Genomic DNA, 25,301 nt, shown 5'->3' on the forward strand with positions numbered 1-25,301 from the left:
CTCTTCGGTTCAAGTTCCCAACCTCACTCTCTCGTTTACCGCGCACACGCTTCCCAAAATGCTAAACGGTGCGTGGTTTGTAAAAAAATTCTATAGAAAAGTTGTTTTAAAAAAATCATATTAATCCATTTTCGAAGTTTTTTTAAGCTAATAATTAATTGATCACGTACTAATCCATCGCTCCGTTTTCCGTATCGGAGGTGTCACCTAAGAACACAGCCTTAAGGGCCTGTTTTGCACAGCTCCAGCTCCAGCTCCAGGAGCCAAACAGTTTCAGCTCCATCAAAAAAAAGAGAGCGAAGTTGAATGGAGCTCTCTCATGTTCTGATTCTACACAGTGATTTGCTCTAGCTCTAGACGGTGTCCCTGCAGCTGCAGGTTCAGGTGAGGCAAACCGTGGAACGACTTGGAGAGGCCGATCCTGACGGCCCAGGACGGCTGGACCAGGGCCCAGCGTGACCGGCCCAGCCCATCTCCCCTCTTTGACTCCTCTTCTCCTTCTCCACTCCATCTTTCTCTCTTCGGTATCCTCCACACCTCGTCGCCGATCTCCCACCCCGCGCGGCGCTGGCGCCCGTCCGTCCTCTCCTCTCCTGCCTCCGCCGCATCCTCGCCTCGCCTCGCCGGTGAGGAACCCGTCGCCGCACATCCCTCTCTCTCTCTCTCTCTCTCTCTCTCTCTCTCTCTCTCTCTACCCGCCCGGACCTGTGGAAGATTTTTTTTTTCTTTTCTCTTTGGCGTTAAACCCCTCCTAGATCTGGAGCACTTGAGAGTTCCTGCTGTTTCTTGGATCCGTGGAGGCCACTACTCCTCCTCTCCCGCCTTAGCTTTTGTCTCGTGGATCTGGGATGGGATGGGGGTGGCTTCTTCACAGCGGAGATCCGTGTGCCGGATACGACGGTGATCGACCGGGACGGTCAGATTGCATGGTTCTTGGGTTCAGTTTCTGTAACCAAATTTGCGTGGTTCTCGAACCAAAGCTTGTCGCGGGTGGATTCGCTTCCCGTTCCCACAGAGCGCCAATCAAAACCGACGGGATTTATTTTAAGCTTTTCCCGATTCCGGCTTCGCCCCCGAGTTGTCTCTTGCTCGCGTGGTGTTGTACTACCTCCGCATAGATGTTAATGAATCTAGGCACACATATATGTCTAGATTCATTAACATATATATGAATGTGGGTAGTGTTAGAAAGTTTTATAATATGAAACGGAAGAAGTACTAAATAGCAGTCTGTTTCCAAGACAATTTGTGAGTAAATTTGCATTTCCAAGTTTTTGCGCCAGTGTCCGGCAGATCAGGAGCTGTGTAAATTTGCATCCTCGCGGCTCTTCAATCCGGTAGCTGCCAGCATTTTTCATGCGCCTATACTTGCTGTAATTCTGAATGCTAGAGGAGCCTCACTTGTTATTGTTATAGTGTTGAATTCTGAATGCTAGGGCCTCATTATGTTATTATTGTAGTGCTGAAAAAGGATCTGATTTTGATACCTAGCTACTGAAGATGTAGTAAACTTTACTGGTTACATGAAGCACAGATTCAGATTAATCATAAGTAAAGCACCAGACCTGTTTTAAGAGAATCGTTGGTAATCGTATTTTTGAACTGCTCCATGTAGAACACAGAAGATTTTGAGGATGCCGAGGGCCACGAGTGATGCGAAGCTTCTAATTCAGTCCCTGGGCAAGGCTTATGCTGCCACACCAACAAATCTCAAGGTATTAGTTGGCTTTTTTTTTTTTCTCTATAAGCTGTCATCTTAAACTATTGGCTAATTACTGATCATATTTCTGCAGATCATTGACCTCTATGTGGTCTTTGCAGTCGCCACTGCCCTTATTCAGGTAACTCAATCAATTACCAGGACACCTTGAAACATATATTATCTGCAAAATATTTTCATGCTTTCATGTTGGGGATTTTTTCCTTTTCAAAAGCAAACATGAGATAAAAATTAAGTAGGCAACCAAATGATAGCTTAACACGAGGGCGGTACACAGCAGATGGGCACGATTACCCTGGAAATTTGATGCTTTCCTAATGCTATATACCGTTTTGTTTGATGGAAAACATTCCTATTTGTTGGTGATAGTGATATCGTATCACTTATTGTTGACAAGGATGATTTGTCAACACAGAAATTTCTTCCACTTTTTTATGCAGAGAAATATGTTCTAGTTCATCATCTAGCTTACATTTTTTTTCATATATATATGCAGCTGTCATGGATTACTGTAGTTCGGGTTGATAGACAAGCACATGACCTGTATTTTTTTAATATGATGTTACTGTGTAATAGAGGGTCAGTCAATATTCTTAAAGCTTGGTGCAATTTTTTTTTAAGCTCCTAATTTACTGAGTGAACATAAGTTTCTGTTCAGTTCACAAGTCCCTTCTTCCATCACTGTTGCAAACTAGTTGGTATCAGCCTTGTTATGCTTACAGTTCCATTTGCAAACTATTGAAATGCTCTCCTCTGACAAAACAGGTTGTTTACATGGGAATAGTGGGGTCATTTCCTTTCAACTCTTTCCTTTCTGGCGTCCTCTCATGCATAGGAACTGCAGTCCTCGCTGGTAGGGATTTCTTAACCCCTTCTCAATTCCGGTTACCCTTTTTCAGTTGTACGATACATAACTGTCAATGTTTCGTGCAGTTTGCCTTCGTATTCAAGTTAACAAAGATAACAAGGAATTCAAGGTAACTCTACTTTCACCTTAGTCTGTTGGGGCCATTAATTCTTGAGATTCTGGCGTAACGTCGCATGCCAAAACACTCTCTGCAGGATCTTCCTCCTGAAAGGGCGTTTGCAGATTTCGTTCTGTGCAATCTGGTGCTCCACTTGGTGATCATGAACTTCCTTGGTTGATGTCCTGCCCCTACAACTGTTCAAGGTTTTGTAGCCCCAGTTTATGGTCACTGGTCAGAACACCCTGATGTTTGGGAGTGTCATAGTATGAGATATTCATATGATCTTTCACACTTCACCGATGTAATTCGACAATTTTTCGAGAAACTATAAGTTCTCTACCTGCCGTTCGCTGCGGCTTATCTTTATATCGGTGTATTTAGTGTTTAACAATCTTAGAACATGTGATCCTGTTTTCTTCAAGTGACCGAAGGTTGGCAACATGCTATTCGACCATTGTCCTAGTTTATCTATGCTGTTAACTGTTGTTTGTCCTTTGTTCCAACGTTGCCTACGCATGGATTTTACAGGATTTTATAATCCCTCCATTCCAAAGGAAGAAATTTGATTGCACTACTGCAATTCAAAACATTTCTTGCACTTGCGCAATCCCAGTGACCCACATGTAATCAGAAGAAGTGGAGTATGCATTGTTCTGGTTGTACTCAACGAGTGTTTGCCATCCAAATTATGTCGCTAGTATTAGTAGTAGCATATGTCGTGCACGCTAGGCAGAATACTGAATACTACCATGTGCTGCCTTGGTGAGTTTATAAAAACCACCATTTCATCCAAGAACACAAAGCTATCGTTTCCCTCGCAAAACCAAAACGAAGAAAAAAAAACAGAAAACCTGAAATATCTGGCAGGACCGACTGCCAGGCCACCATGCCTTCAAATGGTAAACGAAATCGAAATGACAAACGAGAACAGTCATTAAAAAACATTCCAATTTTCCACCCTTGGTTGATCTGGCAACAGTCACTAGTAAAGTTGCAACTGACAATTGACAAACCAAACAAAAATCACTCTTATTTCAGATCATTATATATTAATGCTGCTGGGTGGCCAGGATGCCGTAGCATTTACCTACACTTCAAAGTAAGTTACAGCCATGTGTAAAAAGTATTGGAAGCCATCTGGTGCGAAGTAATGTACAGGTACAACAGTGCAGCGTTTATCTTACTGCTACCAAAAGAAGAAATACACGTACTTGAAGGAGTAAAGCTTCTGACATCCTTTTAAAAATAAAAGCAACTCAAGATCTAGCATACAGTTTGTTTGCTAAATGCATCTCTGTTGATTCATTTCCATAACATTCCTACTGCCTCTGTTGGAAAAAAAGAGGAAAAGTGAAAGCACCTAAATGAAGGGAGAATTTATGCCATCTAGTTTTACCATCATGAGCGCCCCAGCTGAGAGAAGAGAAAAGGCCATAATTCCAGAACGACGATATTATCCTTCAATTAGACACTCAGAGCAGGTGCCAGTGGTTCCGGAACACCACTACCACCGTTAAGAACTATCACCTTGCCCTCTGAATCCACATCAACAATAGCAGAGTCACCTTCCTTGACCTCGCCAGCCAACATCTTCTCCGCCAAGCTGTCCTCCAGAAGCCTCATAATAGCACGCCGCAGAGGCCTGGCACCATAGCTTGGGTTGTAACCTTCGTCGACAACTCTATCCCGGAACTTCTCTGTCACCTGGAGGTCGATGTCCTTTGCCTTGAGCCTGTCAAACACTTCTTTGAGCATAATATCAGCAATCTCCTTAACCTCCAGCTTGGTAAGCTGCCGGAACACAATCATCTCGTCCAATCTGTTTAAGAACTCAGGTCGGAAGTACTGCTTCAGCTCTTCAGTCACCAAGCTCTTAATCCTATTGTAGCTGGTGTCTTTCTCATCATAGTCAAGGTCAAATCCAATCTTCCGTCCTCCCTTCTCAATGACACTGCTTCCAACATTTGATGTCATGATTAACAGTGTGTTCTTGAAATCAACAGTCCGACCCTTGCTGTCAGTTAGTCTTCCATCTTCTAAGATCTGAAGCATCATGTTGAAGACATCAGGATGTGCCTTTTCAATCTCATCGAAGAGAACAACAGTGTATGGTCGGCGGCGAACTGCTTCTGTCAGTTGACCACCCTCAGTGTAACCAACATAACCTGGAGGTGATCCAATGAGCTTGGAGACTGTATGCCTCTCCATGAACTCACTCATGTCTAGTCTGATCATGGCCTCTTCTGAGCCAAAGTAGTAGGCTGCAAGAGCCTTTGCTAACTCTGATTTACCGACACCAGTTGGTCCAGAGAAGATGAAGCTAGCAATAGGCCGATTCGGGTTCTTGAGGCCAACACGAGCACGGCGGATGGCACGGCTAATAGCTTTGACAGCCTCATCCTGACCAATGATACGCGTATGGAGTGTCTCCTCCATCTTAAGGAGACGGTCAGACTCATCAGATGAGACTTTCTCCACAGGTATTCCAGTCCAAGAGGACACGATATGCTGAATATCTGCCTCAGTAACAAGGGGACCGACTTCACCGGATTCAGTCTCTGCTTTAACCATTTCCTTGCTCTTGTCAATAATGGCTGTAATTTGGGCCTTCAATTCCATTTCCCGATCTCTTAATTCCCCAGCCTGTCAAGATATAACAATGATGAGATAGCATGAAACAAAATTTGGAAGCAATAGAGTTGATTCAAAATTGATGCTAAGTACCTACATTCTAGTTGCACAAGAATGAAGGAATAAAAGGATGGCTTATAGCTATGATTTAGAGTCACTGGGCAACTTTACAACACAAAGTGCAAAAGGCCAAATCAACTCAATAGGTTTACAAGTAAATAGCAGTGCCAGTAATATTTACTATAAAAGATCATTTAAGAACTTTATATGATTTCTGCAAGAAGTCTATATACCTTTTCAAAATCTTGGCCACGTACAGCCTCGTTCTTGTCTTTGGTTACCTGTCGAAGCTCTTTGTCCAGCTCCTTGGCTTCATCAGGGAGCTGCAACATAAAGGAATCATGTCTTTAGACAGAAATAATACAGTGAACGAGACTGCAACATAGAATAATACAATGTAGTACCTGTGCATGCCTGAGCCTAACACGAGATCCTGCTTCATCAATCAAGTCAATAGCCTTATCAGGCAGGAAGCGATCACTGAAGAAAGAAAGTAAAATAAGTTTATTAGATTGAAAATCAAATGATTATATGTCAACTGCTGAGAATTTAAATCCCATCCAAAAGTTCTGCAAAATTAGGGGCATGTTTGGTGCACACCCTAACATTGCCACACATGCGTGCCAAAGGTGTGGCTAACAAATCAATGGCAACAATTAGGCAAGGTTTTGCAAAAAAAGAGAAAAAAAAGGAGTGCATGATATTTGGATCCTAGGGTTAAAAAATTGTGGCATAGCGCAAATGTGGCAATGAAACAAACAATAGCCTCATGATAGTTTGGCAAAGTGTGGTAGTGAACCAAACACCCACTAGATATTTTTATTTGCAAACTTATAACCATATATCCTTTCTAGTCCAGAAATCTGAAATGGATCCAAGTCAATCTTTATGTTGTTCAGCTTCAAATAGATCACTGATATTTAATTTGCTTCCAGGAAGGGATCCTAAACAGCATCATGCACAGAATATAAAATATATTTTATCTTCCAAGGCATTTTGACAGTCTAACAGATAAAGGGTGAAAGTCAGTAAGTACTATCGTAGTACTCAGAGTTCACAGGACACTACTCCTGGACCATTAAACAATGCGCTTACCTGTGCAAGCACCTAGTTACCATTTCAGAAATAAGTATATGCTTCTCTTCAGAAAAAAAAAAACAGATATGTAAAAGACTAAACATCCCTATGCACAAGAGAAATATAGTACGGTTAAAAATGCTGCCAATTAACAAGAATAGGTATGAATTGATATAGCCACAGTGAAGGCCAAAAATTAATAAAGATGAAACATATTAGCTAAGAATGTGTTGCATAGCAAACCTGATATACTGGTATGACAATTGTGCTGCAGCAATTAAAGAATCATCTGTGTATCGCAGCTTATGATGCAGTTCATATCGCTCACGAAGTCCTCTTAAGATTTGTATTGTTTCATCAACAGTTGGCTCTGGAACCTTAACTGGTTGAAACCGTCGCTCTAAAGCTGGATCTTTCTCAATATGTTTCCTGTACTCATCAAGTGTTGTGGCACCAATGCACTGAAGACAGAAGCATAAGAAATGTGGTGAATTAGGGGCAAAAACAGGTAACAATCATATATTGTTCATGGATAACATGCAAAGTGGACAAATTAATCTCTGGAGTCAAGAGGCTTTGAGGCATTCTCCAGATTAAAACTATAAATATGATAAAAACATAATCATGGAAGCAACAGATTCAAAATTAGGCACATATACCTGCAGTTCACCTCTAGCAAGAGCTGGTTTCAAGATGTTGGCAGCATCAATTGCACCTTCAGCAGCACCTGCTCCAATTAGCGTGTGCACTTCATCAATAAAGAGAATAATGTCATCATTTTGTTTGATTTCCTCCATAAGTTTCTTCAGTCTTTCTTCGAACTCTCCACGGTACTTGGTACCAGCAACAAGGAGCCCCATGTCAAGAGTAATAACCTAACCGAGTAAAATACCAATCAGTATTCTGAAACAATACTATGATAATTAGAAAGAGAAGCTTCACACCACTCAAAATCTTATAAATTCTGCAAGTCTCATTCAAATCAGACGATAGCCTTGAGTCCTCACTGGTCAGGACACAATACCAATGCAACAACATTAGTTGCATCAGTACACGATATCGAGCGAAAAGTTGAATTCACAATTACATCTGGACAATGTACTAGAGAAAGCTATCCAGAAAGCTAGTATTATTCGTAAATGCAAACTTATACTATAATTACTTGTCTAGTTAATGAAATTAGCGAGTTTACCCAAAAGGGTGATAAACCCTGGAAAAAGTGTCAGCATGATGGTACTCATTTGCATGCATATATGCAAAACAATGGTGATGCACAGGTGACAGGATGGTCTAAGCTAACCTTCTTTCCTTCAATTGTTTCTGGAACATCACCATTGGAAATACGTTGTGCAAGCCCCTCAGCAATAGCAGTCTTTCCAACACCAGGTTCTCCAATTAGGCAAGGGTTGTTCTTTGTCCGCCTTCCCAAAATTTGAGTTACACGCTCAATTTGATCCTGCCTGCCAACAACTGGGTCTAGTTTACCCTGTAGATGAAAATGATTAGTTTCTTGTCTTTGCTTATTTATCTACGCAATAGAGAATGCACAAACAAGTCTGATAAAATACCTCTTCTGCCAGCTTAGTCAAATTAGTGCCATACTCTTCGAGTGTAGGCATCTTCTGGCCACTGCTTCCGCCACCAACTCCAGCACCAACAGCTTCTGTGCTTTCACCAACCATTCTTATGACCTGAACATCATATCAAATGTCATTCCCTGCATAATTTTAACTGAAAGTAGATTGGCTAAGATTTAAGGAACATAATAGTAAAGCTATTTACCTGGGTACGAATGTTGTTTGGATCAGCACCAAGACTTTCCAGTACCCGTGCTGCTACACCTTCACCCTCACGAAGTAGCCCCAGAAGTAAGTGCTCAGATCCTATATAGTTATGCCCTGAACAAAAAAAAATGATGAATATTAGACAAAAGACCATGCATATTTTTCTAAATAACTAGTCTCACAAGGCATAGATTCAAAACTCAAATGTGAATACTTTCTTGACCTTAGCATCAAGTCAACAACAATGCCATTGTTACCTTTTCACTTTTTTTGGCATACTTGTTGTACAGTATAAGTGTAATAATATGCATATTAATAATTTAGTAAACAGTGCCAGATCTGATGCATATTAATAAGACCTCTAGCATCATTCTAAACCAGTAATTATTCATAGGAGAAAGAAAGCATATTTGTACATGATTAGCGATTAACCCACCACATGCAGATTCTCAACCAATTTAGCACTATTATTTTGCATACTTAATGTGAAGTACGAAAATTGAGAGCAGGATAATAGCAATATGAAACCAAAGCACATGTGGTTTGATTGGAAACTAGAGGTATATAAGCAATAGTTCAGGACAAAAAATGCTATAAGGAAAGAATTAAAGTGTCCGATTATAACCAAATGAAACTAGCTGAATCTTTGAACAAAGAGATGTTATACCTAGCTGGCGAGCTTCTTCAAGTGACAGTTCCAAGACACGCTTTGCACGAGGCGTGAATGGGATCTCAACAGCCACAAACCCGCTACCACGTCCAATGATCTTCTCAACTTCCACACGGGCATCCTTAAGGTTGATACCCATAGACTTGAGAACCTTTGCCGCGATTCCTGTGCCCTCACCGATAAGGCCCAGCAGAATTTGCTCCGTCCCAACAAAGTTGTGGCCCAGGCGCCTCGCTTCTTCCTGTGCAAGCATGATCACCTTGATTGCCTTCTCCGTGAAGCGCTCAAACATGGCGCGGACCACCCCTCTTGACCCCAACCCTCGGGGGCGTGAAATCTGGCTCGCGACAATAGAGCCGAAGTCACGCTTAATCACCGACCTCGAGTCCAGGAAATTCGTCTGCCGCAGGCCCTGGAAACCCCCCAGGGTGAGGGTCCGTGTTGGCATGGTACGCATCATCGTGGCCCTAGCGCGCACGCGGAACCGCGCGGTGCCGCTCCTCCTGTATATGGTCGGAGCAATCGCGGACTGGACTAGCGACCCCTCCATACCGACCTACCCCAAAAGGAAAACCCCGAGCCACCTGCCCACCAATCCAATCCCTGCAAAATCACCAAAATCGATCAAGGTCAAACACATAACCAAAATGAAACTAAGAGAACAACACTTTCTCCCACGGCCTACATGGCGGTGAGAATGATTCACAAGCCATCCGCGCATCGCCGCAACGAGAAAACCTAACGTTCCCTTCCCCCACAACGGAAGAAGACCTCACGTCCAAAATTCCAAATCATTATATACATAATAAGAAAAAACAAAAATCGGAGCACACGTCGCCTCGAAATGGCTCCGCTGCCATTTCTCCGACGAGACCACAGCTCTCCCCCTCCGCATCACGCGCGGATTCGATTCGAGGCACCTCCCATCCACCCGGCCGTCCGGGCCGGCGGACGCCTCCCGTTACCCACCCCCCTACATCGACCACGCGCCCGCGGCGGCCACCCCATCCCACATGCTCGCCGGAGTCAACCCGAGAAACCACCCACCCCCACCCCACCCAAACAGATAAGGCCGGCACCCACAAGCCCGGACCGCGGCCGGAGGAAGAGAGAGAGAGAGAGAGAGAACGCGAGGGCTCACCTGGCCGGACCTCAACCGCGGCGGCGACGAGGGGGCGGCCACCAACCCTAGCAGCGCGGGGGGAGGGGGGGGGACGGGGACGCGGAGGAGGAGGAGGAGGAGATGGGAGAGGAGGGAGGGGAGACGCACCCACGCGAGGGGAGGAGATAAGAAGAGGAGAGAGAGGAGAGGAGAGAGCCGCCTCGACTGACCTGACCCCTCCCCACCTCTGCACGTTATCTCCAAATATACCGGCTTTCCTTTTTTTTTTTCTTTTCCTCCTTTTATCTTTACCTTTTATTTTTGACTTTTACTTTTGTTTTTTTTTCTTTACTCTATGCGGGCCTACGACCAAGGCCCGTTGGCCCGTTCATTTGTGCGGTGGGCCGGCCCACCTCGTCAACTAACTATTTCAACAAGGAATAAGTTCACCGGAGGTCCCTCAACTTAACAGCGAGATTTTTTTGAGATCCCTTAACCACAAAACCAGAAATCTTCACCCCTAAACTATACAAGACCGTTCACTCAAGGTCCCTAGGCAGTATATATGGGCGGTTTCACTGACGTGGCAACCTAGTCAGCAAAAAAAAATTAAAAGTACGTGGGACCCACATGTTAGCTGTACCTTTTTTTTTCTTCTCTTTTCTTCTCCTTCTCTTCTCTTTTCTATCTTCTCTCCTTCTCTTATTCAGTGAGGGAGGCCGGCGGCAGGCGGAGCAGCGCGCAGATGCGGGTGGAGCAGCAGAGGGCGAGCGCGGCAGCGGAGTGGCGGGTGTGAGCGCGAGCGCGGCGACGGGCGAGAGCGGCCGCAGGCAGAGAAGCAGAGGGCGAGTGCGGCGGTGAAGCGGCGATGGGCGAGCGCGGCGACGGGTGGAGCAGCGGAGCGGTGGTGGGCGAGCGCGGAGGCGCATCCACCCCACCCCAGCCAACCAAAGCACGCCCTTTGCCCTCGGCCGTAAGCCCCACCGCCAAGTCGTTGTCCTCCTCGTTGCCGTTGACCGGCAACGACGACTTCGCGGCGCTCCTCGACGCGGAGCTCGAGCTCACCTCCGTCGCTGACTCGGCCTCCGCCAGAGACCCCTCCGCCACCAGCGACGACTACAAGGAAGATCCCTCCCAGCCTTCCCTTCTTCCTCCTCGAGCTCCCTCGCGCCGGCGCCACCGCCAGGGACGGGAAGCCGACAGTGATGGCCGTCGTAGTCAGCTCGCTTGCCGCGGCAACGCTGGTCCCGGCGTTAACCGGCTGATGTGTCTGCGGATCGATGCCCTGGCTCAAGAGGTTGCGCTTGATGTGCGTGTTCCACCTGCAGAACCAATCAATCAGCACCAAGAACACAAGAAGAGCTAACCGGAGCAGATGACAACACGTTGAAATTTGTTTTGCTTACTTGTTGCCAAGAAGGGCGTGGAGCTTGATGGTGAGCTCGTCGTCGTCGTCGGTGAAGTTGCCACGCTTGAGGTCGGGGCTGAGGTAGTTCATCCAGTGGAGGCAGCAGCTCTTTCGGCAGCGGAGCAGCCCCACCGCCTTGGGGAGGGAGAGAGGGTTGACGGGAAGAGCGCGCCGCTTGTCGGCAGGCGGCGGCGGGGCCCGTGGTCGAGCACCCGGCGCATTAGAACATCTCCGCCACCGAGCTCGCCGTCGCACCGGCCGCCACCTCTCCTCCTCTCCCGCCGCCACTATCGCGCCGACCGTCTCTCTCTCCCTCTCCCGCTGCCGGCCACCTCTCTCCCCCTCTGTCGCCGTGCCTACTCAAGACTCGAGAGAACTCAGAGAGAAGAGAAGAGAAAAGGAAAAAAAAAGAAATGCGGAACCCACACCATTGTCTCACTTACATGTGGACCCCACATATTTATTTTATTTTATTTTATTGCTGACTATGATGCCACGTTAGCAAAACCACCCATATATACTACCTAGGGACCTTGAGTGAACGGTTTCGTATAGTTTAGGGGTGGAGATTTCTGGTTTTGTGGTTAAGGGACCTCAAAAAATCTCGATGTAAAGTTGAGGGACAGCCGGTGAACTTATTCCTTTCAACAAAACTGTACAATCCTGTCCAGCAATGTATCATATCCAATCACAATCCCTCATATTTTAAGATAAAATAATTACTTCTATAAATTAAAGTTATTATTATAGAGAACTGCAACTGATAATCCCTCTATTTCATATCGTTTCATATTGTAAGACTTTCTAGCATTGTCCATATTCATATAAATGTTAATGAATCTCGACAATATCAATATGATATATGAATGTGGACAATGCTAGAAAGTCTTATATTCTGAAATGGAGAAAGTATTATCGGAATATTGCAAGCTTTGGTTGTCTTGTAAAATTAGGCCTAACATGTACTACATATATTTGTAGTACTCATGGTTTGTCAAGTTGGACCCACATGTCATATGTACATAGCGCATAAAAAGTTACAGTTTTCTGATAAATGTTTTTTTTTTTTTGCTATTGTTGCAATTTTGTGAAAAATATAAAGTTAACGTTGTGGTTAAGTGATAGTTTTGTTTAAATAAATTGCAGTTTTCTCTGAAATTTACTGTTGCTTGTTTTAACTCCATGCGGGCCTAGGACCAAAGCCCATGGGCCTGTTCAATTGTGCGGTGGGCCGGCCATATCGTCACCGACTCGGAGGCCCACTCCGAGCGCGAGGCGAACCGCCTCCAACCTGCGCGGCTCAAATACCGACCATCTCCCAACCCAACCCAAACCCTTGTACAAATCCAAACGAGGCGAGGCGAACCTTCGAGAAGCTTCGAGAAGGTTGTGGTTGAGGTCGAGGAGGGGAGGGGGGGAGATGGCGGCGGGAGGTGGTGGGGGAGGAGGAGGAGGAGGAGGGGAGGGGTTCGAGGAGCGGGTGAAGCGGCTGTTCGGGTCGAGGCTGTTCGACGACGTGCCGGGGTCGTCCTTCCCGGCGGCGTCGTGGTCGGTGGCGGCCGGGGACGTGGAGCGGCGGCGGTGGGCGAAGCCGTCGGAGGCCCGCGACGAGGAGGAGGCGAGGGAGGGGGCCGACGCCGCCGACCGCGGGGACACGCCCTGCGCCTCCGCGTTCTACGACGACAACGGGTGCCTCCGCGCGGGGACGCGGCGGCGGCGGCGGAGTAAGCAGGAGGAGTTCGAGGGCGACCTCGATGAAGAAGACGAGGAGGAGGAGGAGGAGGAGGAGGAGGAGGAGGAGAGGGGTGGCGGCGGCGGCAAGCAGCAGCAGGAGGAGGACGAGGAGGGGGTTAGGGTTTCTATCGGCCTCGACCCGACTCTGGATCGAGAGGTGAGAGGGTTAAAAATCACTTTGGCTCTTCTTTTTTATTTGTTTATTTTATTCATTAATCCACACGATTAGTAGTTCAACTTTACCATTTCATTAGTCTAGACTAGATTAGGGCGTGGATTAGGAGGGGATCAACTGCTTGTTTTGTTATGTTCATATAGTCTATGAGTTCACACAATTGAAACATTTCAACTGTAGGTTTGTTCATCGGTTCTCTTAGCCACGTTCATTTCTAATGGAGAATTAGAGATGATTGGGGGGGGGGGGGGTATTGTAGCCATGGCCTGATCTTTTATTCATGCTAAATTTTGCCTGTGCTGTTGTTGCGCTGGGGTTGTGTCAAGTGAAACTCTGCAGCTGAATCTGATATAACAAATAATATAGTCGTCGTTTCAAAGGGAACACCTTTTTATTTTCTTCACTACTTAAGTTCTAATATGAGCTGTAAAGAAAGTTGCTACATCCATACATTTAGTCAGTATGTGGCCTGACTTAATGGAGCGCTAAATTGCTCAAACCAGATTCTGGATGAGAATTTTCTTTTTGCCGGTTACAGCTTGTTATTGTGGAGTGTTATATCTAACAAGATTTTTATCCTTCAGGAAGAAGAGGACAAGTATGACAGAGAGGCATTTGGTAGAGAGGATGCTGCGGACCGTGTATACATGAATGAAATCATGGATGATGGCATTAACATGAGCATCAACACTGTGGTGCCTGACATCCTTGATGATTCCGTTGAGGAGATCCACCGCTTCTCAAGGGATCCCAGAGCAGATATGGGTGCGGCATCCGCAAGACTCAAGGAGTACGATAGTTCAGCTAAAGGTGGCACGTGTTCTCTAGCTCAGCCAAATGAATTCCCAAGTGGCGGGATACAAGCAATGAAAACCGATGATGCTAACGTGAAACCTATACTGAAGCGGAAGGAGGAGCAAGGCGATTCAAAGCCAAGGAAACGTGTCAAGTTTGCCGCTGATGTTAAAGACCAATCGGCAGAGCTGCCTGAACAGGATGAAGATTCTCCCATGGTTCCTCAATCCATGGATTTGGTCATAGGGAAGGACTCATCCACTCCATCTGAGTCTCCTGGGGTTCCTGACTATGTTAAGAACCCTGCAAAGTATACACGTTACACTCTGGACACTCCAGAATGTAACGATGAAACTAACAGGAGAGCTTTTGCCGACCTGCATGATATATTAAGGAGAATGGAACCAGAGCCTGAGGTACCACCAGTTGAGATACCTACTTCAGTTACGTTCATCCCACGGAAGAAGACAGTCGATGCAATGACAGTAGATGAGGGTCCCAAATCCAATGATGCAAACTCATCTCTCATTGGTCTGGCGGCAGGTGCCTCTGATGAAACTGAGCAATGCGAAATGGATGAAGATGATCCTAAAGCATTGTTACCGCCACAGGTCCAAACCAACACGAAGATGAACTCCCGTCGTTACAGATCAAGTAGAATTGATGATGAGTAAAATTGACGGTACCCTTGTCTCTTCAGTTTAATGTTGTAATACAATCTACAAATTTGAGGTTCCAATGTTGGAGTAGTTGCTATGCAAGTTGAGGAGATATGTTGATGTACTTTTGCTTTGATCTTCTGATCTGAGCTAACCAGTTATAATTCTACTGTGGTACTTATTGTTTAATTAATCTTGTACTGGGAGCTACTGTGGTCCTGTGGATGTTGATGTAAACTTTTACTGGTAAGCTGACTTTACTGAATCATCTCTTTCCTTCTCATGTCAAAAATAGTGGTTTCTATCGCTATCAGTTCTTCACTATACATTCAGAAAACTACTTAACAGTTACAGAGAAACCTAATGAGACTGCAGGTATGCACTTGCAGGTGACCTCACTTACTCAGAACCAAGATCCATCTTAAAACACAATGTTAGGTCATCGTATGTACAGATAAAAAAGATCGTTTAAATGCTGTTGGCTCATACATCTCCCAAGAGAAAAAAACAGCTCATTCTCTTCTTCAGAACCAATGGCAAGAGAGAGAAACTGAATTGCAAAAGAACCCTATATCAATCTGTACATTCTGAATATAACCCCATGCATTTTCCTTCTTTTTCTTCTTTCAGGGAGTAATGAATTATTTACCGAGCTCAAGACATCTACAGTGGCGGCTACATCTTATCAGCGATTCTGTATAGGGCATCAGCCACCTTGCCAAGCACACCAAGCAGGCTGCTCACTTGGTCCTTCCTCTGCTCCCTGTCCAGTTGGCAGTTGATGTTCTGCGCCTCCAGCTGGGCTGCAACCATCCGGCTGCTCCGGTCTAGGATTTCGATCAGCTGCCCCTGCAGATCAGGGGCTTCTCCTGAGGCGTCGTCGCTGCGCTGCCGCTTGTGCGCGCCCTGAGCTGGTGAGTCCTCGACAATTTGTTCCGGTTGCTTGGCTCTGGACGTCCCCGCTGTCAAGAAATTTAGATGGTTAGATAAATGCAGTTTTTCTGACTTTGTTGCATGAATGTGCAAAGTTCTAGCATCAAAGGGGCTTTCAATGTTTCAATTCAAGATAAACACAATTTCCCTTTTTATAAAAGAAAAAAAAAGGCTACTATAACTTTTGTTTCTTCTCATGAGGTGATCCTGAAGTTTAATACTCCTGCTGTGTATCCTACTGCTGTTGATTTATGTTTTTGTTGCATATTAGACTATACAAGTATCTCTGAAACACACAAGTAAAAACTAGCGAGGAACAGGTCGCTGATCATGTTTATTCAGTACTGTATCAAGTAGGGAAGATAGCATAATGTAATATGGAAAGGTAAAGTGAACAGGATAAATGCAGTGAAATAATTATACTTCTTCCATTCATTTCTTTATCACAATACTTGAAAAGAAGCTTTCCACCTTGCTGGGCAAAAGTTAATGATGGAATATCCACTGCCCTCATACAATTTCTGAAAAAAGGGTCACTATGCGCTGAATGATACAATCAGTTCGCTGGTACTAATAACAAAAGGCTCCTAGTCTGCATCTTTTGCATTTTGGGCATTTATTCTGAACCAGCACTGCGTGAAACTGAGTGTTTCTCGGAATGTCGCAAACCTGCTAAAATTTGATGCTTCACATGTATGTTAATAAATTCAACAGACAAACTTTACGATCGAATCTGTTGACTGCCAATTTATTCATTTTGTTGTCAAATGAAGACAAGCCACAATTGCTGCCTGTGATTAATTAGTAGAAATATGTTTGTGCTTTCACCCAAGGTCCTTGGGTCCTAGATTGCTTCATATATTCGGGACTGTATTGTAAGCAAAGTCAGATACAGTTCTCTCATAGAACAATTTGACAAGGGCACAACACACGCGTTTAAGGTATAATTTGATTTGATCTTTTAGGGATGATAATTACCATTGAGTTCTCTTTTTGTGTTCAGGCTCCCTACAATTCTGTTATTAGTTAATTTCTAGTTTCATATCTAAACTATACGCAGTGACACAATGTTTAAATATTGCTGCCAAGAATTATCTGATCAAAGCAATGGAACAGTAAAAAATTGTGGAAGATCAGGGGATGCTGAAGCACATGCAAAACGTGAGCGGGGAAAAAAAGGGGAGAACTGCAAGGTAGAAATCCGATTATTTATCAGCACCTTGCTCTGAGGCATCTTGCCTAGGTGGATCACTCTTCTTCTCTGCAACCAACAAACCACAGGAGCAAAAACAGTAATCAGCCAACCAAAAACAAACCTTTGCCAGGTGAAAATAAACATATTGATCACTTTTTTTAAAAAAAAAACAGAAGAAACAGAATGTCCATTAGGTTAGCAACAAAGACCAAAAACACAACTACTTGCAAATTCCAACTCTTCAGAGTTCAGACCACCACAAAGAACTGAACAAGAAATTTTCTGAAAAAGGAAGATGGGCATCAAACCATCAAGTGATTGAACTCACAGGGAAATTCGATGTAACATGAACTGTTACCATAAAAAAAAGAACAGTTGTTTTGCAATCGAAACGTCAATTTTTATAGGCAACTAACCCACCCATCACACACCCCAAATTCAGTTCTTTCAAGTACACAAATTCGCAGCCTTCTTCTTCTTCTTCTTTTTGTCAACCAAGAACACAGGAAAGCCTCAATTTTTACGTGCAAGAATGGAGCAGCCGCGCTCACCGGATGTCAGGACGGGCACCGCCGGCGCCGGAGCCGGAGGTGGGGCCGGGGCAGCGGCCGGGGTGGTCGCCGGCGGGGTCGCCTCGTCGTCGTCCTCCTCTTCCTCCGACGACGAGAAGAGCCCATCATCCCCGCCGCCGCCGCCGCCGCCGGCCGCGGCGCGGCCGCTGTCGAACACCGCCGCCTTCTCCTCCTCCCCCTCCTTCCCCGCCGCCGCCGCCGCCGCCGCATTACCGCCGCCGCGGCCCTCGAGTATGTCGTACACCTCCCGGTCGAAGAACCCCGGCAGCCGCCGCTCCCGCCGCGCGTCGTTGCGCATCGCCCAGAACGACACCTCCTTCCCCATCCCCGCCGCCGACGACGACGACGACGGCGACGACAGCGAGCGCTCCCACTCCCTGATCTTCTTGTAGTCGCCGGCGAGGTTGCTCCACCGCTTCCGGCACTGCACGGGGCCCCGCTCCAGCCCGTGCCGCCGGCAGTACTCCGCCACCGCCGCCCACTTGGTCGGCTCCGCGGCGGCGGCGCCGCCGCCGCCCCGCCCCCTCCCCCTCCCTCGCCCCTCCACCACCCGCTTCCCCTCTATCAGCACCAGTATCTCCTGCCTCGTCCACCTCGGCAGCCGCGGCGCCCTCCCCGACCCCTCGCCGCCGCCAGACATCCCGCCGCCGGGAGACCTCGTCGAGGAGAGAGAGGAAGGAGGGGAGGGGCAGGAAGCAACAGGGATAGGAAGAAGAAGAAGAAGAAGAATAGGAGGAAGAAAGGGTGTGGCTTAACTCTTAAGCTGGGGGATTAGGAGGGAGTGGCCTTAATTATGACTAGAACAACACAAGATTATGCCTTTAGTTAAGCCTTAATTAAGAGGATTAGTGGGTGGTCTCTCTCTCTTTCTCTCTACTTGTCTTTCTCCTCTTCCCAAAGAGGGAGGAAAAGGAAAGAGTGGTTGAGGGGGGATTAACAAGGGGAGGCTTAATTAGTCACTAGGGTGTGTGTGTGTGATTAGAGGAGGACTAAACTAGTTTAGGAGAGAGTATTAACTAACTATTAATATTAAGTAGTGGGTGTGGATGGGGGAGGGGGCTCCAATGAGAGTAGCCACCTACTGTTTTCAGTTCTCAGCAAGAGGAAAGAAGATAGAGCACTGTTGTGATATGATATGCATCACTTTTTCTACCCCCTTGATGTGCTTGTTAATTCTAAATAAGGAGGGGAATAGGAATATTGGCATTTGGTGTGGACTAGGAAAAAACTTTAGTGGTGAGCAAGAGCAAGCACAGTGTGACACTTTTTTGGTGCTTTCTGTCCATGATATCTTTGCAAGGAAAATCCTTTTCTTTTCAAGAAAGAAATAAAAAAAATCTTTTACATGCAAAAGGAGAAGAAAAAAACACTGGAGAATAGCACAGCTGAATCATCTTTCTGTTTATTTTCTTCTGGAAATTCACATTGGCTTTTGCTTGCTGTGTGACAGGGACCTATTAAGGGCAGGCACTGGAGCAGAAAGGAGGGATCTTTGGTCGGCAATGGCCGTATGGGCATGGTGTTTGAGACGCGGAAGGCACTACTGTGTATGAAGGCAACTGGCCATGTAGAGTTTCAGTTAAGGCACTTCGTTTCTTGCACAACTGGGGATTGTGGCCAACCAGGTATGTGTGCATTGCCGCTCCTGGGTCGCATTCCTGTCCAGGTCTGTGTCAGCCACCCCATCCAGGTCCCAACCATGAATTGGATTAACCGGATAAGGCCTCTTTGAAACGCGGGATCTTTTTCTATTTTTCTATGAAATTCATGCACGTGTTGCAAATTAGGTCCTAAAATGTTGTAATTATCGCACCACACGGTTTAGAGTCTAGTTTTTTTTTTTTTTTTGGAAAAAACATAATGATCATTTTGCCAAGTTCTTTTGTAGGATATTTCCCGTATTCTATATCATTTTACACTCAGACTATATTGGTGAGAAATCTAGAAAGACATGTCTCCCTAAATTATCATTATTTGTTTCATGTGAGAAAAATATCTTCTTTTTCTACACTAACATCAAGATGTCCAACTTGGTTCATGGTTTTTGCCAACCTTCCACCATTGAGAGTACATGCATGTAAATTTGATGAATGACACATGAAAAACTTAGGTAGTCACAGACTCACAGTTGTTGCATGGTGGAGCATGATAACTGATAAGACCCTATTTAGGATTATTTATCTTCACCACCGAGGATTGTATAATTCGACCTTCATTGCAAAACATTTAAGTCTAGGAAATCTTCAATACAAAGTATTTCTAGTGAAAAGGTTATGATAATAGAATTCACGCTTTCGCTTTTCTTGTGAAGAACTTCTAATATCTTGTGCTTATGCTCGATGGGAAAATAGAAATCATATCGTATGAGAATCATGAAGGGAACTACTATGATATATTGTTCAAACTTAGATCGGACGAATAGGTTTTTATGCACACGCAGGATCATTTCTTTTTTTCTTTTTTTTTTCAATCAGGGACCTGCCAATATGAACTGACACCGAAAGGCTTAAGGGCAAGGAAATGCTCAACTGGAGGAGATTATTGTTGCTAACTAGTCATCGTTCGAACTTAAACAGAATAATGATAACACAAGCATAATTATCAGTCGATGATGGTATTGCATCATTGGATATGGACAACGGGGAGGGGAGTTTTAATTTCTTTTTGTGTGTTCCTATCAAAAAAATTGGTTTTGCTGAGCTCTCTTGCTTCGATTTTGCCCCATCAAATCGATTTCAAGCCAGGCCCCGGTTTTTGCAGGCAAGATTGTGTGAAGGACACTCTCTCAAAAAAGCAATGATTTAATGAGGATGGGAGGGAGGGGCAAGAAACGTCTATTTCCACCTTTTGGCCCTCCAATATATATTTCAACAAATATATCCTTTGCTTAAGGTACTTTTGACAATTTTTTTTTAGTGATTGGTCTTATAAATTTTGCATGTCTTTTTAGTTTTTAGTGGTTGGTTGTAGGTCAAGATGTGCTACAGTGATGTAAGATACTCCCTCTCTTATTTATTTGATGTTGTTTTATTTTTAGATCCTTGAGTTGGCATTGATAATTCACTCAAGTAATTTCACATCACTTGAATTTATAGCACCCATAGATTTTGATAAGTCATCCATATTCGACTTTCATAGTTTAGGATATTGTTTCACCATACAAACTCTAAAATGTCAAATAGTAGAAAAGAAGTCCCCATGTGGATTGCTTGCTGGTACAACACAAGGTTCACCATATTTAATTTGGTTGCAAATATTCTCTAAAAAGGACCATGAAGTTGATATATTGTCCCATATAAATTTACCTACATGTCCTATTAGATAGGATGGATTGAGATCAGACGGGAGGGAGGAATGTGGTGCGCGGTACCTAGATGATATAGGTCTGACTAGCATGAGGACTCCCAACATTTGTTACTTCTTCTAGTGTAACTTTCATGTCAACCTCTCTGTTGGGACCCTAACTTCTCCTTTGTGGTGGCCAAAGGGGTCACTGCCCTTTCAGCCACAAGAAGAGATTGCAACCCCTGTGGTGTGGATAGGTGGATGGATGCTTACATTTCCCATTGGAAGGACCATGACTGGTGACTGGATAGATGGGGTTGAGATTGGCCTCTCATGCAATGCCCTATAGGATTCTGGTAGGGCCTCAATCTTTGAGAGGATATGTTGTTGATTGGTGGTGCCTCCCTACTCTCCTAGTGTTTTTTTTTTGGCGCTGCTATATATTTTGATAATTCGCTGATGGGTAAGGTTTTTTCAAAGTTGTGGATAGGCCAATGACTTTCTAGTTAGGAGGTTGTTTAACCTCCCTTCCCTACTCATGGCTACTTCAACCACTGTTTGATGGATGCTAGAGATCTTAGCAATTTTCAGAATATATTAGAAAGTGTTAAAGTCAAGCCTACATATTTATTTATCAAATTTTATATAATAGGTATCATACATACATAGATATGTTTTAGCCACATTGGATAACATTGGGTAGTCTTCATTTTCCCCTTATGTATTAGCAGGAAAAAAATATTTTAGCGTTTGGTACAATCTCCAACATGACCCATCACTCCATCACCTTCTGTTGTTGTGGATGTGTAGCTGTGTAAAAAAAAGTATAAATTATTAAGTATTAAAAAATATTTTATGACAAATCTAGCTATACCATTTCCAGGAGACCAAATCTAAACATACACCCTGCATCAAAGGGGCTTTCCTTGATATGTGTACTTGTTCTTGTATTGTCATGATGTGGTGAACTGTCATTTCTCTACAATTTCTTCTTATTCCCTTAGGCATGGCTAGCATTTACTAAAGGCTAGCTAGTTGTAACACAGAAAATTGTATTACCTGCAGAAAGCAATATCACACAAAAGGTTTTGTAGGAAATAAAAACAGTTGGGTGTGTTAGTGCGTACTGTGGTGTGTCCACTGTGGAGGCATTTGATTCCTAGCTCTCCTCCATAATTAGGATATAAATCCTAGGTCATGGGGGGATCACCCTCTCTGTACCCCACAACCCCACAACAAAAGTGCCTTGCATTACCATAGTCATCGACAACATCAGGGAGATTTGGCATATCAATTGTAGGGTCAACTTACACAATCTTCTTTCAATATGTTCTCTCGAATTTTGTACAAAATTGTCAATTAGGAATTTTGCAGATAAGAAGGGATGACGGTGGGTGAGGACGTGTCTAAAGAGCAATTGTAGCCCCCTTTCGAAAAGCTAAATTATTTTGTGGTTCCTAAGAAAATTTTATTGGAGAACGAATTTGGAAACACAAACCAAACAAGCCAGGTATATGAAAAATATTTGTTTTCACAGAAATATATGCAGAACTATTACTTCCTCCACTTCTGGTCATAAAAACATATCGTGGTGGACATCAATGTTTATGTAAAATGGTTCATTGACAACTAATTTATGTAGTACTAATATATATATTTGTAAAAACCCAACAATACTACAAAAGTAGCTTTCGAGACATATATATGCATATATTCTTTATATTTCTGATCCAAAAATATATTTCAAAACAATTAATTCTCATATGCCAAACATAACTAGTACGGCCTTATTCGGATTAGAGGATTTCTAGAGGATTTTTGAAGGAATCCTGTTCAATAGGAATTTTTCCTTTCCTATCATTCGGATAGCAAAAGTGGATCACAGAAAAACCAAGGGAAACTTTCCTCCGCCCTTGATTCCAAGGGAGAAACGCAGGAAAAAATACATGGACTCTGACCTCTTTTTTTCATTTCCTTCACGTAAGACCGAGGAAATCAAGCCCTAATCAGTTGGAGTGACATGATGGGACTAATATTTTATTGCTTAATTAGACTATAATCTATGAGATTACTGTTGATTGGAAAATTCCTATAGTTTATATATTCCTGTATTCCGAACGCTCCACACCATCAAATTCCTATTTTTTTTCAATCCTACGTTTTGCACATGCAATCCTATAGTATTCCTGTGTTTTTCCTATTCCCATGTTTTTCCAATTCTTTAATCCGAACAAGCCCTACATGTTTTGTGACATAGGAATCCCTAGTACATATTTTTGTGACACAGGAATCCCTAGTACAGATGTGGCCACATGACACAGATAGCACATAACTTTTAGTATGTGTCCCAACAACTACCAGAGATGCATGCTCTGCCCATCACCGTGGAAATGACAATCAAAATCCTAATACCACACTAACACATACTTATGTTTTCCATTGCAATTGGTGCACAACTCCCTTTTCTCTAGGCCAAAGAGAAAGAAGAAACAGCATAGGCCAACTAAACAATAACAGTATCCCTTCGTCTTTTTCTTCCTTTCATGGATGGGTATATTGTTGCCTCCCTTTCAAAGTGCAGGAAAGCACAAATCCTATCCATTTGCACTCATATGTGAAATTAAAATAGAAATTGGCACCACTGCTGTGGTGCAAGAAAAAGCCATATACCGGCTCTCTGACGACGACATGACACTGCCCTTGTGTAAGGCTGATGGCTTGCTGATGGTCATATTGCAAGTGTCCTAATAACAATGATTATATGTGTGAAGTTGTTAACCAGTTATTAGTACTAAAACTTGCAAAAGAAGCTGGGTGTACATGATACAAAATTCAGATGGGGCTCACATGATCAAAGACAGACAGCTAGGGAGGAAAGGATTAGAGAAGGTCTTGCACTCTAGGGGCAATCAGGCTGAAATAATAATATGATGTTGATGATGATAGGTACACCTGAGGCCTACAGTTAAAGGGCTTAAATGAAATATATGCTTATGGGTGTGCCCTTATTTCTTTTCCATGATTCTTTCCGAGTGGCTTTCGGTTGCAATGATCCCTTCTTTTCTTATATATGTCTTAAAGAATTGTGTTATTCTCTACCCATAAAAGGAAATTTCCTTGGGGGTTATTTTGACTGATCTTGAAAAAAAAAGTTCATTTATACATAAATCGGCAAAGCGACAAGTGGATATATTGGGAACAAAGTGTAGCAACCAGGGTTTACCAACCCCAAAACCGGCGGTCCAAAACCAGCGGTCGGCAGTTTTCATCCGGTAAAATCTGGTCAAATTTCATAAAAAGATTAATTTCAGTTTGATCTTTTCTCAATTTGATTGAAGAACCGAGTGGGTTGTATTATTAAGCCAGTCTGGGAAATCGATTTTGCGAAGATGGAACTGGTTTTTGTCGGTTTTGTAAACCCTGGTAACGACTAATAACACCATGTTCGGCTTATAATCATCCCTTAATTCCCCACCACTTAATATGAGCCCTCAAAAAACATTCTGGGGCACTTAGAACAAACTTTGGACATTCACTTATGACAAGAACACTTATCATTAGGTTTTTCTTTTTTCTTCCACTGACTGAAGCTAAGAACAAAATCTAAGCACACATGGACAAGCAGCGACCAAAGTTCTGCACGTTGTGACAGGGCTTCACTTTGTTATACTCTATGCTTTTAACCAGAGCATGCTACAATCGCAGTGTGCTTTCTTGTTCGATCGTTAATTTCCTGATGCAGATTTGCAGAGTTCTTGCTGGTCTCACCGTCTCGTTTCTGGCTTCTTTTCACCATTCCCTGTTCATCTTCATCTTCAGGAATCAGGACAGACAGCTAACTACAAAAACTTCTGCAGTGCTTGAAGTTGATGCTTTTTAGCTCTACCAGATTGTTTTTCAGGTAATCATAGATACATGAACTAAATTAAGTAAGCGTCAGCTGATCAGCTTATGGCCTCGTGGAGAAGGCCCTGTTTCTTTCAGCTTGGGATTATTATAATCTAAATTATTAAATCAGATTAATATAAGCTAGATTGTTATAATCTATAGTAGAATAAGCGGTTAGTTGTTTCTTTCCTAGATTATTAGAGCATAGATTATTGGGTTTGTAAGTCTAAAGAGGGAGTGGGGTGGCATGGTGGGTAATTTTTCATCCAATAATCTGGAAAAAGCTCACCTAAATGAGCTTATCAGATTTAATAAGCTGGGCTCTAAATTATAATAAGCTACTTCAATAAGTTGTCTGTTTCTTTCAGCTTTACCAGATTATTTTTCAGGTAATCATAGATACATAAACTAAATTAAGTAAGCGCCAGCTGATCAGCTTATGGCCTCGTGGAGAAGGCCCTGTTTCTTTCAGCTTGGGATTATTATAATCTAAATTATTAAATCAGATTAATATAAGCTAGATTGTTATAATCTATAGTAGAATAAGCGGTTAGTTGTTTCTTTCCTAGATTATTAGAGCATAGATTATTGGGTTTGTAAGTCTAAAGAGGGAGTGGGGTGGCATGGTGGGTAATTTTTCATCCA

General features: G+C 43.8%; 5 protein-coding genes and 1 long non-coding RNA gene across 6 annotated transcripts; 3 read left to right on the plus strand and 3 right to left on the minus strand.

Annotated features, from left to right (window-relative positions):
- The first annotated feature begins 503 nt into the window (after positions 1 to 503).
- Positions 504 to 3,155, plus strand: LOC127772276 (dolichyl-diphosphooligosaccharide--protein glycosyltransferase subunit DAD1). The gene is made up of 6 exons (XM_052298296.1): positions 504 to 626; positions 1,616 to 1,715; positions 1,794 to 1,841; positions 2,486 to 2,573; positions 2,654 to 2,697; positions 2,783 to 3,155. Exons 2-6 carry the CDS (start codon positions 1,635 to 1,637, stop codon positions 2,864 to 2,866), a joined length of 345 nt encoding a protein of 114 aa, XP_052154256.1. The 5' UTR covers positions 504 to 626; positions 1,616 to 1,634; the 3' UTR covers positions 2,867 to 3,155.
- A 537-nt stretch (positions 3,156 to 3,692) lies between these two features.
- On the minus strand, positions 3,693 to 10,241 carry LOC127772275 (chaperone protein ClpC1, chloroplastic). Its single transcript, XM_052298295.1, has 10 exons — positions 10,052 to 10,241; positions 8,908 to 9,513; positions 8,239 to 8,354; positions 8,025 to 8,147; positions 7,757 to 7,942; positions 7,116 to 7,331; positions 6,700 to 6,917; positions 5,784 to 5,859; positions 5,613 to 5,702; positions 3,693 to 5,331 (listed from the first exon to the last, which is right to left on the minus strand). The coding sequence occupies exons 2-10, from the start codon at positions 9,458 to 9,460 to the stop codon at positions 4,153 to 4,155; spliced, it is 2,757 nt and encodes a 918-aa protein (XP_052154255.1). The 5' UTR covers positions 9,461 to 9,513; positions 10,052 to 10,241; the 3' UTR covers positions 3,693 to 4,152.
- Positions 10,242 to 10,718: 477 nt separating this feature from the next.
- On the minus strand, positions 10,719 to 11,510 carry LOC127770825 (myb-related protein Zm38-like). Its single transcript, XM_052296612.1, has 2 exons — positions 11,419 to 11,510; positions 10,719 to 11,334 (listed from the first exon to the last, which is right to left on the minus strand). The coding sequence occupies exons 1-2, from the start codon at positions 11,508 to 11,510 to the stop codon at positions 10,719 to 10,721; spliced, it is 708 nt and encodes a 235-aa protein (XP_052152572.1).
- Positions 11,511 to 12,797: 1,287 nt separating this feature from the next.
- Positions 12,798 to 14,972, plus strand: LOC127771140 (uncharacterized). Its single transcript, XM_052296970.1, has 2 exons — positions 12,798 to 13,311; positions 13,914 to 14,972. The coding sequence occupies exons 1-2, from the start codon at positions 12,841 to 12,843 to the stop codon at positions 14,796 to 14,798; spliced, it is 1,356 nt and encodes a 451-aa protein (XP_052152930.1). The 5' UTR covers positions 12,798 to 12,840; the 3' UTR covers positions 14,799 to 14,972.
- A 210-nt stretch (positions 14,973 to 15,182) lies between these two features.
- LOC127771141 (trihelix transcription factor ASR3-like) lies at positions 15,183 to 18,609 on the minus strand. The gene is made up of 3 exons (XM_052296972.1): positions 17,463 to 18,609; positions 16,936 to 16,977; positions 15,183 to 15,745 (listed from the first exon to the last, which is right to left on the minus strand). Exons 1-3 carry the CDS (start codon positions 18,121 to 18,123, stop codon positions 15,459 to 15,461), a joined length of 990 nt encoding a protein of 329 aa, XP_052152932.1. The 5' UTR covers positions 18,124 to 18,609; the 3' UTR covers positions 15,183 to 15,458.
- Positions 18,610 to 18,964: 355 nt separating this feature from the next.
- LOC127769569 (uncharacterized) lies at positions 18,965 to 21,103 on the plus strand. The gene is made up of 3 exons (XR_008016817.1): positions 18,965 to 19,108; positions 20,244 to 20,375; positions 20,971 to 21,103. It is a non-coding gene; the product is annotated as an uncharacterized LOC127769569 (long non-coding RNA).
- Positions 21,104 to 25,301: the final 4,198 nt, after the last annotated feature.

Source organism: Oryza glaberrima, chromosome 4 (genome assembly GCF_000147395.1).
Source record: "Oryza glaberrima chromosome 4, OglaRS2, whole genome shotgun sequence".
Lineage (NCBI taxonomy): Eukaryota > Viridiplantae > Streptophyta > Magnoliopsida > Poales > Poaceae > Oryza > Oryza glaberrima.